General features: G+C 33.4%; 3 protein-coding genes across 4 annotated transcripts; 2 read left to right on the plus strand and 1 right to left on the minus strand.

The window, feature by feature from the left end:
- Window positions 1-6,252, minus strand: LOC145739007 (heart- and neural crest derivatives-expressed protein 2-like). Of its 2 annotated transcripts, XM_081994277.1 has the most exons (5): window positions 5,221-6,252; window positions 3,721-3,885; window positions 3,497-3,660; window positions 1,465-1,662; window positions 1-966 (listed from the first exon to the last, which is right to left on the minus strand). In XM_081994277.1, exons 1-5 carry the CDS (start codon window positions 5,300-5,302, stop codon window positions 856-858), a joined length of 720 nt encoding a protein of 239 aa, XP_081850403.1. In that variant the 5' UTR covers window positions 5,303-6,252; the 3' UTR covers window positions 1-855. The 2 variants fall into 2 exon arrangements, with proteins under 2 accessions (XP_081850403.1, XP_081850401.1); XM_081994275.1 differs by having other exon boundaries at window positions 3-966; window positions 3,497-3,885; window positions 5,221-6,251.
- A 1,218-nt stretch (window positions 6,253-7,470) lies between these two features.
- On the plus strand, window positions 7,471-8,939 carry LOC145739005 (venom acid phosphatase Acph-1-like). The gene is made up of 6 exons (XM_081994273.1): window positions 7,471-7,630; window positions 7,679-7,783; window positions 7,834-8,073; window positions 8,129-8,314; window positions 8,371-8,709; window positions 8,757-8,939. Exons 1-6 carry the CDS (start codon window positions 7,475-7,477, stop codon window positions 8,880-8,882), a joined length of 1,152 nt encoding a protein of 383 aa, XP_081850399.1. The 5' UTR covers window positions 7,471-7,474; the 3' UTR covers window positions 8,883-8,939.
- A 549-nt stretch (window positions 8,940-9,488) lies between these two features.
- Window positions 9,489-11,011, plus strand: LOC145739006 (venom acid phosphatase Acph-1-like). Its single transcript, XM_081994274.1, has 7 exons — window positions 9,489-9,646; window positions 9,699-9,803; window positions 9,855-10,094; window positions 10,152-10,340; window positions 10,391-10,514; window positions 10,570-10,784; window positions 10,839-11,011. The coding sequence occupies exons 1-7, from the start codon at window positions 9,539-9,541 to the stop codon at window positions 10,977-10,979; spliced, it is 1,122 nt and encodes a 373-aa protein (XP_081850400.1). The 5' UTR covers window positions 9,489-9,538; the 3' UTR covers window positions 10,980-11,011.
- The last annotated feature ends 785 nt before the right edge of the window (window positions 11,012-11,796 follow it).

Raw genomic sequence — 11,796 nt, forward strand, 5'->3', positions numbered from 1 at the left:
TTTAACTGTACAAGTGACACTTAAAATAGCCAGTTCACAAACTAGTTAAGACAGCTCCTAATTGGACAAAAAAAGGGCAGATAACGACAGTAACCGTGTTGTGTACTCTTCAGGCATTTGAGTGAAATCAAATCCCTCTTCAACGCCAGAAAATCAATGTATCTTTGTTCGTTGGGGCACAGTGGGCGTCAATAATCGTATGTCAGCTGGAAATCCTATACCGAGTATTTTTTTCACTTTGTCTATATTTACTGTTTCGGCAATTTAGTGGGAACGCCCCCCGGGTTGATGATACTACGAAAAAAACGCAGATTTTTTTTTGTTTTGCCGTAAGGATTTTATTGTGATATTATCCTGTTTATTGCTAGGTTGCTATTTATTGCTTATGGGATAAACAACGCAATAAACGTAAACAAAACGCACATAATAAGTCTAATTATAAAATCCGACTATCGCTACAAAATAAATATAAAACTCTTAAGATGCAGGTAAGTTAATGTATACATTATGGGGGCCATCTGGCAATAGTTTAACTGAAACAGATAATATATTTACATCAGAGACCAGAACCGTAGTCAGGATTCAAAACGGTATACCACCATTTACCAAAGAAAAATTTACATAAAAATCTAATTACGGTCCTGTCCAAATAAGCTTACTTCCAGGATCATTAACATCCTATTGACACCTAAAAACTTATAAACTACATAAGATAATCTATTAATTTACACATTTTTGACATGTCTATCCGATTTTAAGTAAAATCATAAGTATAGAGTACATTTTTGGTAAAGAGTATAAATAAGAGCGAGGATTGTAATCCACAAACCTTTAATACTGCACAGGGTGGTTTGTTTACTCCCTATAACCTTTTGAAAGGGCTTGCTCCTGTTTTAGCTCTAGAGCCCAAACGTGTTGAGGCCACCCTGTACGCCCTTTCGCTTTTTTAGAGCTGGATGTATCCTCCTGTTAAAACAAAGATTTGTTTAAACACTTGGGTAAGTGTTATTTAATTATGATCTTCCAGATGGAAATAAAGTTGACATTAGGTAAATTACGAAAGCCAAAATAAAGGAACAAATTGAATTAGAAGGGAAAATTATGGGCTTTGGGGTTGGATGCGATGCGAGAAAAGATAATGACTCGTGTCATGGCGGTTGCCTCTGGCGAATGTTAGGACATGCCATCCCACTTAGATAAATTGAGGGGAGGGTGTTAATAGATCATAATCACCTGAAATTAAATTATAACAGTTTAGGGTATTTTTGACTTGAAATAGTTCAAAGCTCAACTGAATGGGAATCTGTATAAATATGTCATCACAACACACCGAATGAAATATTAAGTTGGCTGATTATTGCCTTGTTAAGTGACTTTAAATACACAACTGTTGATTGATTCCTCTTCAAGGATTTATAAATATTTCAGACCTTTTTTGGGAACAGTAAATTGGGACAAACTTACCGAACTATCGCTTTTCGGTGAACCGTTGGAACAATTGTTGTTGTGGCTAATGTTTTGTTGGCAATTGCTGTTGTTCTGACTTGAGGATTTCCGGGAAAGGCTTCCTAGTTCTGCTTTGAAGGTTCCAGGAGTGTCGTCAGTTTCTAAGGCTCTGGTCAGATATGAGATGTATGACATCACAAGGCGTAATGTTTTGATCTAGAATATTAATAACTTTTTGGGGACAATGATTTTCTGATATTATGGGCAACTCAGTGAGTTACAGTCATAAATTGGCTTTGATCCAATACGGGGCTAATTTAAAAGCTTGCCAAATTTCTGAGATTTCAGTATCAGAAATGTATTTTTAAAAATCAAATAAGAACATCATTATCATTCAGAAAAATTATCAAAATTGTAACATACAAACTCAATTTTCTGATCACGTGACTAGAATTCAATATTGAAACTTGGTACTGGTAGAGATATGTTCTATATGTTTGTTGAGACGAGTTACTCATTTTTTCTTTGTTTATTGGGTCTTCTGTCTCACACAAAAAAGGTTTGTTGGGAAAATGGAATTTCGCACTATTTTCAACTAAGTTGAAAATAACATTAACCTAGTCGTCCCAACACAAGACACTAACTTAGGCTCGGTCTTGTTACCTAAAAACTTAACCGTAAACACTATTTTAGAACTTTTAACAATTTGTGTTAAAACAACATTCTTCCAATATGGAGATGATTATTACCAACAAAATTCTGGAATGGCAATGGGTTCTCCATTGTCTCCAATATTAAGTAATATTTTTATAGAACATTTCGAAGAAAATAACATTAATAATCAATTTAATATCATCCAATAATGGTAAAAAAAGGTATTGTAAAAAGTTTATTTGTTATAGCCAAAATTATTTGCAATAATGAACAATTTAATAAAGAAAAATTATTCATTAAAAATGTTCTAAAAGAAAATGACTATCCTGAAACATTTATTAATACATGTTTTAGGGATTTAGAACATCCAAAACAATCTGGAAATTAAAATCAAATTTTACCTTTTACTAACCTTTTTATTCCTTACATTGCAGGTATTTCTGACAAAATCATACGAATAGCTAAAAAATATAACATCAGAACAATATTTAGAACTCAAAACACATTAAGATCACACTTAACTAAAACAAAACCTTACAATGAAAATGAATCTACAAGAAACGTGATATATAAGATTCCTTGCGAATGCAATCAATTTTATATTGGTGAAACCTCCAGACCTTTAAAAAAACGTATTAAAGAACACCAAAATTATTTAAGAACTGGAGACTTTCACAAATCTAACATATGCCAACACGCGTTTGATAATGATCATAAAGTCAAATGGAATGAATGTAGTATCATAGACAAAGAAACTTTTTCAAAAAGACGTAAAATAAAAGAAATGACTCATGACTCCTGTGTTGCTACATCCTCTATTAGTATTGACCAAACTTGGTTAAATATTCTAGAAGAGGAGATAACACTTGGTCATATCAAACGAAACTGAAATTTCTTGTAATTTTGTTTTCATTATAAAACCCACCTTTCACTACAACAATAGATAACCTCTCCTATTGGAATGACAAAAGTCAAAATTTATGTCAATTTTTATTGACAAAACCCTTCTCAGAGTTCCAAATTGATGATGATAATATTAAAACATTATCAGGTTTAATATTCATTAAGTTGTTGTTTTCTGTGTTCTGCCGTCTGCTTTCTTTTTTAGATTCTCTGAAGATGGTGGTAGATTTTCTACCGAAACGTCAGCGTTTTTAGGTAACAAGACCGAGCCTAAGTCGAGCCTAAGTCTTGTGTTGGGACGACTAGGTTAATGTTATTTTCAACTTAGTTGAAAATAGTGCGAAATTCCATTTTTCCAACAAACCTTTTTTGTGTGAGACAGAAGACCCAATAAACAAATAAAAAATTGGTACTGGTACTAAAAAGACTAGTACTGGGCTAATAAATATATCCAGTACTACTAGGACAGTTATCAGTAAAATTTAAAACTTACCTTAGAAAGTTTGGTATCAACTGGAATATTTGGGATACACGACCTAAGGTCATGGTACGCATTGTTTATGCTTTGGGTTCTCCGTCGTTCTTTCCTGTTTGCCGTGGTACGTCTTTTCACAACTCTGACAAACGGTGGCCCTAAACCTGTCTCACCCGTAATCGCTGTAACAACATAGGTGCCAGTCTGAGGATGGTTGTGGTCTCGAAACGTCTCCAACTTACTCGTTCTGTAGGGTGAGTAGTGGTTGGGGGTGGAGCAGCCCCCGTTCGAGTATAGGTAGGAACTGTCTATTTGGTTTGGAGGGTGGAGATTATTGGGTGATGGTGATTCTGACCTCGGGCTGTTTGACCAGAAATTTGACTCGTCGCCGCCTACAGTACTTCCATCTGAAATAGATAAAGAAGAAAAAATAAGATTCAGATCTAGTCAATCCTTTCTGAGGAAAATACTGAGGTGTTTCATCCCTTTGTGGGCGATCTAAAATTATCTTATTTGTACACATATACAGGATGATAGGACGTTTTATACGAGGTCAATAAAATTTTATTGACGTTGTCTCAAAGGCTTTCACGAAAGGAAGGTTGTGTGTTTATCCGATTTTATGAACTCGACCGGGTTTAGATGTAAACCTGGGTTATTTTTATTCGTGAAAAACTTAACTATAACAAGCTGTCAATTCGACATTTAATTATTTTTAAATTAGCTTGTTTACTTAGTAAATCAGCGGCCAGGAATTTCATGTTTTTTTTTGTAAATTTAAATCCTTTTCCGCTGAAAAAGTACCATGTGAACCACTTGCATACCTATAGGAGACATTTGTTAAGCAAATGCTATAAAGTCATTATAAAATCTTAACATAATAAACATAATCTCCGTACTACAAAATGTCGCTTTCCTTTAGTTTTTTTATAATGTTTTTCGAATAATATACAAAAATATTATATTTTATAGCGCCACAACATGCCCAGATGTCTTTCTTGAAACAATAAACATCGAACGAGTTAAATCGGGCTTTAACGTTACATTTAACAACACCATTGCTTAACGGTCTTCTGTAATTGTTCATAATTATTTCAGTTATTTTTTGATTTAACATAAATCATATTTTATGAGTAATTGAAATAAAGTGAGATAAATTTAATTATTTAAAAGATGAAATCAAAAATTACGTTATTTGGTGATTTTGAAAGTTTGATAGGTTGCACGAAACCTTTTGCTTTATCTCAATATAAAAAGTAATTGTGGTAAATGTTATGTACTTTTTAAAACTTCAAAAATTTGTATATGGTTACTATTGCTCTATCATTCATATTTTAAGAATATTCTATAATATAAAAAGTTAAACTAAATCCTGCGATTTCAATTAACTGTTACAGAGTGATTTTGTTAAATTTTACTCTATGGCTAACACAGTTATACTAGCAATGTTTCAGAATCTTCTTATTTTTGGATTTACAACACTGAATCCTTTATTACTTATAACAAATTATGGTTATAAAAACAAAAGAATATCACTTTTTTGTCTGAGTGTAGTTTATTATTTAATAAGGCTCAAATTTACAAGTATATTCTAACGAAAAAAAATCTGAGCACACTGTATACTAAAAGCAAAAACTTGACAGCTACAAAATTGTTAGTTGTGCCTTTTTTGCAAAAATGCTAATTTAAATTTACAGTACTATTAATCTGAAGTTTGGCCACAAAAAAATTGTGTCTCTTACCAGAAATATAATGGTAACCATGTGGATAACTGTACTGAAAAACATCCTGATGTAGTTCAGAGGGTGAATTACTGTAAGACATTTTAAAACACTAAAACAGAGCGAAAGTGTCACAAACCACAAACACAAAACTGTCAGAGACCCGGACTCTTCCCAAACTGACTCGAACTTTGTTTCAAACCATAAGAAGATCAGGAGGCGGGATTTATCCCGGCTCCCGAAACGGGATTGCACCGAATCTGGATGCAGGGTGGAGTTTCTGGATCGGACCATCCTCTTCGTATAATACAAAATCGATATTTGATAAGACGCCAATTCTTCCCGTTATAAATAGATCATAATTAGATTTTATTTTTGAGGCAATCTGGTTTTTCTTACCGTACGATTTATGCTTCGAAATCGTTCGGGAAGTAATTCGAAAATTAGTTTTGCTTCCATCATAAACATGATTTAACTATTTTTATTTTAGTGCTTTTAATGCAGCCAATTGATTTCAATTGTCCCCTAACTTAATTAAAAATAGTAAAAAAAATTTAAAAGGGACAAAAAACTGAAAAAAAAGGTACTACCGATTTGAGATTGGAACACATGTTGGTGCTTCCAATAAATCAAGAAGTGGCGCCCGCCAGTGACAAAATGCTTGATATATGGATACGCCCTTTAAATTTCATCCCTTAACCTGTCACCCTCCTAGGGGTTAAATATGCCCTTTGGTCATACAATACTGTCTCTACTTTGGAACAATAAAGACCACATCTAATAAATCTCAAAGACATTTGACTTTACACTCATCAAATTTTGATGATTTGTGATCTCATGAGTAGATAATGTTACACAAGTTGAATTCAAGAAGATTTCTCAAAATGACCAGTCTATTTTAAGGTCAGGTTGGATTTTAAGTTGGCGCCACTAATACACATGTTTCAAGAGTTCCCACATTACTAAACCCCACTTGAAAACGGTTAGATAAAAGCTACTTTAACATTTATGTGCACTGAGAATGTTTTAATGTTCTTATCTCGCCTTTTAAAAGCTTTTTGATTTACTCATTTCTTCTTACTAACTACGTCTTCAAAACCATCACGTTTTGCAAAAATCCACGTACCCTAAATTGTCATTAATTTGAATAACTACAATTTGATAAGCAAATCTCTTGAACGCTTTTCACTCAATAAAACAATGTCGTAAATGAATTTTGTGCCGAAAACGTGACGATTTTTTTAGGCTTTAGTTTATGGCTTGTTGGCAGTATAATATGACTAAACAACCATAAAAGACAGTATTATTTAACACTTTTTCATTTGGTTTATTAGCAGTTTTGAGATTTAGTAGCTTTTATTATTTACTTTAACCAAGGAAATGCATGTTCAATGACAACTCTATTCTATGTAATGTACCCATATTACTCGTTCACCGAAATAGTTACATATCGGCCCTGTTCGTTTACCACACACTCCATGGAGTAGACAAAGTAAATTTGACGTAGAAAAACACGATATTTTGATCAACTGTCAAAATATATCATCGTCAAAAAGAATAGGACCGAAAAGGTAGCTTTTCTGGAGAGCCATACAACATTTTTGGAATAGCAATAGGTTTTGCCCTAAATGCAAAGATTTTAAAACATATTTTTGTTTTAATTTAATTTATAAGTTCCTGCTGATGTAGATGGATTTTCCGGTTGAATTTTCATCTTAATACAAAATGTCCATTTTTGAGAATATGTTACTATTTCGGAGAACTAATAGGATGGCAAAAAAATTATAAAAAAAACACCCAGCGGCTTATACAGGATGTTCAAAGTTATTATAGCCTTACTTTTAATAACACTATTTTCCTTACCATTTTGTGGTTAGTGGTAACCTGGCTAGTGGCTTTTTAACCAGGCTTTACTAAGGTTTATCACAATTTTTGCAAATTATATGGAATCTGAATTTAAGTACATCTACGACTAGTAATAACAAGTAATTAATTAAGAAGTCATGTAAATAATTTTAGTAAACTGAAAATCTGATTAAACAAAATAAACAAAATCAAATTGAACAAAATATTACTTACAACCTTTTCAGTGCTTAGTTCGCTGCAATAAACCACAAACTAAATTACAAAAACAACTTTCTTCACCTCGAAAGACGCAAATCACTCTCGTGTGTCTCGTGAATTGACAATAAACTAATTAAGTACAAAAACAACATTCGAAAATTCGTCCTTTTTTATGACACTCACATGCAAAACAGATACGAGTGCCTATAAAATGAAATACTCCTGCAGAATGTTGAGTCAGTGTGATCCCTCAAAAACCATGAGAAGCTTCGCTTTCCTGGTAGTTTTTCCCACCCTGTGGGTTAGTCTATCTTGCTCCGTTATACCTCATACGGCAAACACCACCACCCTCAAGCTTATTCATGTGGTAAGTTAGTTGATAAATGGAAAAACTAACCCTTAAAGTGTGGTTTAGTTGTTTAGACATGGGGATCGCAACCCTGACGAAAGCAGTTTAATCCCTAACAGTACCTACTATGATGAAAGTTACTATCCTGAAGGTTACGGTCAACTTACTGATGTGAGTAAATTTTAAATTACGTTATAAAAAGTGAAAGTTAAAATTTACAGAAAGGGAAAAGGACAGAGTACAGGATTGGGGTGCGTTTACGCCAGAGGTACAACGACTTCTTGGGTGAAACTTGGTACATCAATTATGTAGACGCCAGAACCACTGATGTAAACCGAACTAAAATGTCTATAGAATTGGAATTGGCCAGTCTCTATCCTCCAGCTCAATGGGAACGACTTTGGTCTGAATATCCTTGGATTCCAATTCCGTATAATTATGTCCGTACATCTAAGGACAAAGTATGGATATCCACATTTTTGTTTTTTTTAATTATCATTATGGCTAACTTGACAGGAAACTTTACCATGGCAAGCATGCAGTAACTTCTCAACGTTCTTAAATGAAGTACTCGAGTCGGATGAGATTGTTGCATATGGTGAGAGGTATTCAGAGTTGCTGGAAATACTTTCAAACAAAACGGGTTCTAGTAGTATAAACTTAGCTAGTCCATTTAACTATTATTTCGGATTTGTTACACAGGTTTTAACGCAAACTAATTGCTTTTTACATTTTAACCATATATGTGGATTTTTAAGGAGGAACTTGGGTACCCTCTAGACAGTTGGGTTTCTTCCATCTATCCAGAACCCATACATTCAGCTGCAATCGATTACTACTACTACATAACAAACACTACAAAACTAAGACGAATAGTTGCTGGAAGTCTTCTAAAAAAAATTCTTACAGACTCAGCAGCAAAAATCAATAACACCATTAGTCCATCAAGCAGAAAAGTCTTCATATACTCTGCCCATGAGATGAACGTAGCCTCCTTTCTTCTCAGTTTGGACGCCTACAAAATCACTGACGTCCCACCCTATGGAGGTCATGTACTGGTTGAGCTACATGAAATTGATTCTGTTTGGGGATTCAAGGTAAGAATTAACACTAAATAGAATTTTAAATAACTGTGGACTTGCAGCTTTTTTATCAAAATTATCTGTACTACGATCCAATACCTGTTACCATACCAGGATGTGACGAGTTTTGCCCTTATGATGAGTTCTACAGCTTGGTTGAGAATATTTTACCTGTTGATGAGTGTTAATAAGTTTTTATCAAAATATTGATGGCGGTTTTAATAAAGGCAACAAGGTTTAATTCATATGTTGTGTTTTGATTTGCTGAAACTATGTGATATGATTAAAAAACCTGTGTAGGCAATTTTGAAAATATGAAACTTCATCTGGACACCCTGTACAAATAGTTGTTGAACATGCTTATTTGTAATTGGGTTTTGGCTTAACAGTACCAAAATAGCTGCTGGTATTTCCATGAATATATCTACTACATTAAAAAAATAAAACGAATTTATAAAGCAAATTACACCTAGATTTCGTTTTAGTTGCAGTTTTATCTAATCTAAAATTTTAATTTTCCATTTATAGTGTTTTTTACCAATAATGATATAATAAAAAATAATTCTATATGACAATTATTAGCAAATCACGCCACAGTGAATGGAGCACATCGTTTAATTAAAAAAAAAACAATACCAAAATGAGCCGATAAATCCTGATTTAAAGCGTCGAAACGTTATTTAATAACAATGTACAGATTTAATTGCAATAAAATTAAAATCCATTTTAATAAAATAAACAGGAATTCCATTCAACAGCCACAAAACTCATAATTTATGGCATAAATCACGTGAAAGACTGATAGGATGTTGCTAATATAAAACCTCCTCAATTCATTACTTGAATGGTCTTCAACATAATGAAGGGGTTCCTTCATTTTTTGGTTCTGTGCACCTTCTGGTTCAGTTGTGTAGTGACCGAATGCCCTACCACCTTAAGATTGCTTCATGTTGTAAGTATCTACACGAAACCAGTTTAAAAATCTTTGGTGAGGGTGTTTTCAGCTATTTCGACATGGGGATCGCAACCCTGATGAAAGCAGTATTATCCCAAATAGCACTTACTACGATGAAAGTTATTACCCTGAAGGATATGGGCAACTCACTGATGTAAGTATTTGTTATATTCAGTTCTAAAGAAAATTTATAAATTGTATGTAGGCAGGCAAAAGAACGGAATACAGACTAGGGCAAAGGTTACGTCAAAGATACAATAACTTCTTTACCGACAATTGGAATATCAACTTCCTAGACGCAACGACAACCAATGTAAATAGAACAAAAATGTCCCTGGAGCTGGTTTTGGCTGGACTCTATCCACCACAATCCACCCAAACCTGGTCAGGTACATTGCCTTGGCAACCAATCCCATACAACTATAAGCAAACTAGTTTAGACAAGGTTAGAGGATGATCTGCATTTTACATATATTGGGTAAACAACTGCATATTATTTAAGGAAATGCAACCATGGACTGCGTGCAGAACCCGCTATAGAGCTTTGCTCAATGAAATATTAAACACCACAGAAATAGTTGAGTATGGAGAGAGGTATGCAGAACTCCTGGATATTTTAAGAGAGAAGACTGGATCATCAAGCATTACTTTAACCAGCCCTTTCAGTTACTACTTTGGCTTCCTTACTCAAGTATTTTTTTTTTAATAATCAGTAAGTCTGTCATACCAAAAATTTTGCAGCAAGAAGTGGGTTATCCTTTGGAAGAATGGGCTGAAGCCATTTACCCTCAACCGATTCATGCAGCTGCAGTGGATTTCTACTATTACTTCACTAACACCACTGAAATTAGACGCATAGTTGGCGGTATGCAATTAAACAAAGCAAAAACAACAATTAATTTTGAAAACAATAATTCAAGGTTTCTTTATAAGAAAAATTCTGGAAGATACCCAAGCCAAAATAAACGAAACTCTAAGCCCAACAACTCGAAAAGCATTTCTTTATTCAGCCCACGAAATGAACGTGGCTTCCATACTTTTAGTTTTAGGAGGATACTACGTAGATGATGTTCCACCATATGGATCACACATTCTTTTTGAAGTTCATGTGATAGATGAAGTTTGGGGATTTAAAGTTGGTTCTTCTACAATGATAGCTGAATTAAAATTGAATTTTTTGTTTTTTCAGGTGTATTACCAAAACTACGAAGGTTACGACCCTATTGAGATTACGATACCCGGATGTGATCATTTTTGTCCTTTTGAAGACTTTTACAGTTTGCTTGAAGATATTATTCCTGAAGATAGTGATTGTACTGATGATGAATAATCTTTGGTGATAATAAATTTTGTATGGATTTTTGTGATGAGTTTTTCTACATGCACATGAATAACTTACTAACAAAATAGTGTAACATAATTGATTTTATGTTACACTATTTTGGAATAATGGATCTTGGTTGGTTTTAATTCTTACGTATATAGGACCCACTGTATATGTAATTGGATATAATAATGAGAAAACAATGTTCTTTTATTCAAGCTTGAATAACCGCTCTAAGACACACAGTCACTAATCAATGGGATTTAAAACCTAATATCTGGGTGGCCACTTCAGAATACTAATGTTAATAACATCATTGAAATAAGTACATATTCGATTTTTCATCCTAAAATATGCCAAACCACAAGAAATGAAAAACGTAAGCTTCCGATGGAAACTGGTAATCTATTTATTACCATCATCAGAGAATATTAATCCATTAACAACTAAATTTATTGACCTAATTTTTTGAACAGATTATTGTAAATCCTATATTATAAAAGTCACAGATAAACTAGAGTGGCAAACTGTGATACGCAACAAGACATAAAATCGGTAAAACAATGATATTGTATTTATAAATGAATTAGCATTTATGCTTCTTTAATAAGGGTGCTACTATCACGTTTTTTACTAACCCTAGTTCCTTGTAATAGTAGTTTTCGAAGACACACCACTAGTTCCGCTTATTTATATTATCTACCTACAGGGTGTATCTTAAGGTTTTCTACCTGGAAGTGGATGTAAATCATCACCGTCAGTGACTGTAAATAATTAGCAAGAAAAAAAATCATACCATAACATGTCTTGAAAAAAGTAGCTA

The sequence above is a fragment of the Ips typographus genome, linkage group LG16, assembly GCF_016097725.1.
Source record: "Ips typographus isolate SLU linkage group LG16, UJ_Ityp_2.0, whole genome shotgun sequence".
NCBI classification, from domain to species: Eukaryota; Metazoa; Arthropoda; class Insecta; order Coleoptera; family Curculionidae; genus Ips; species Ips typographus.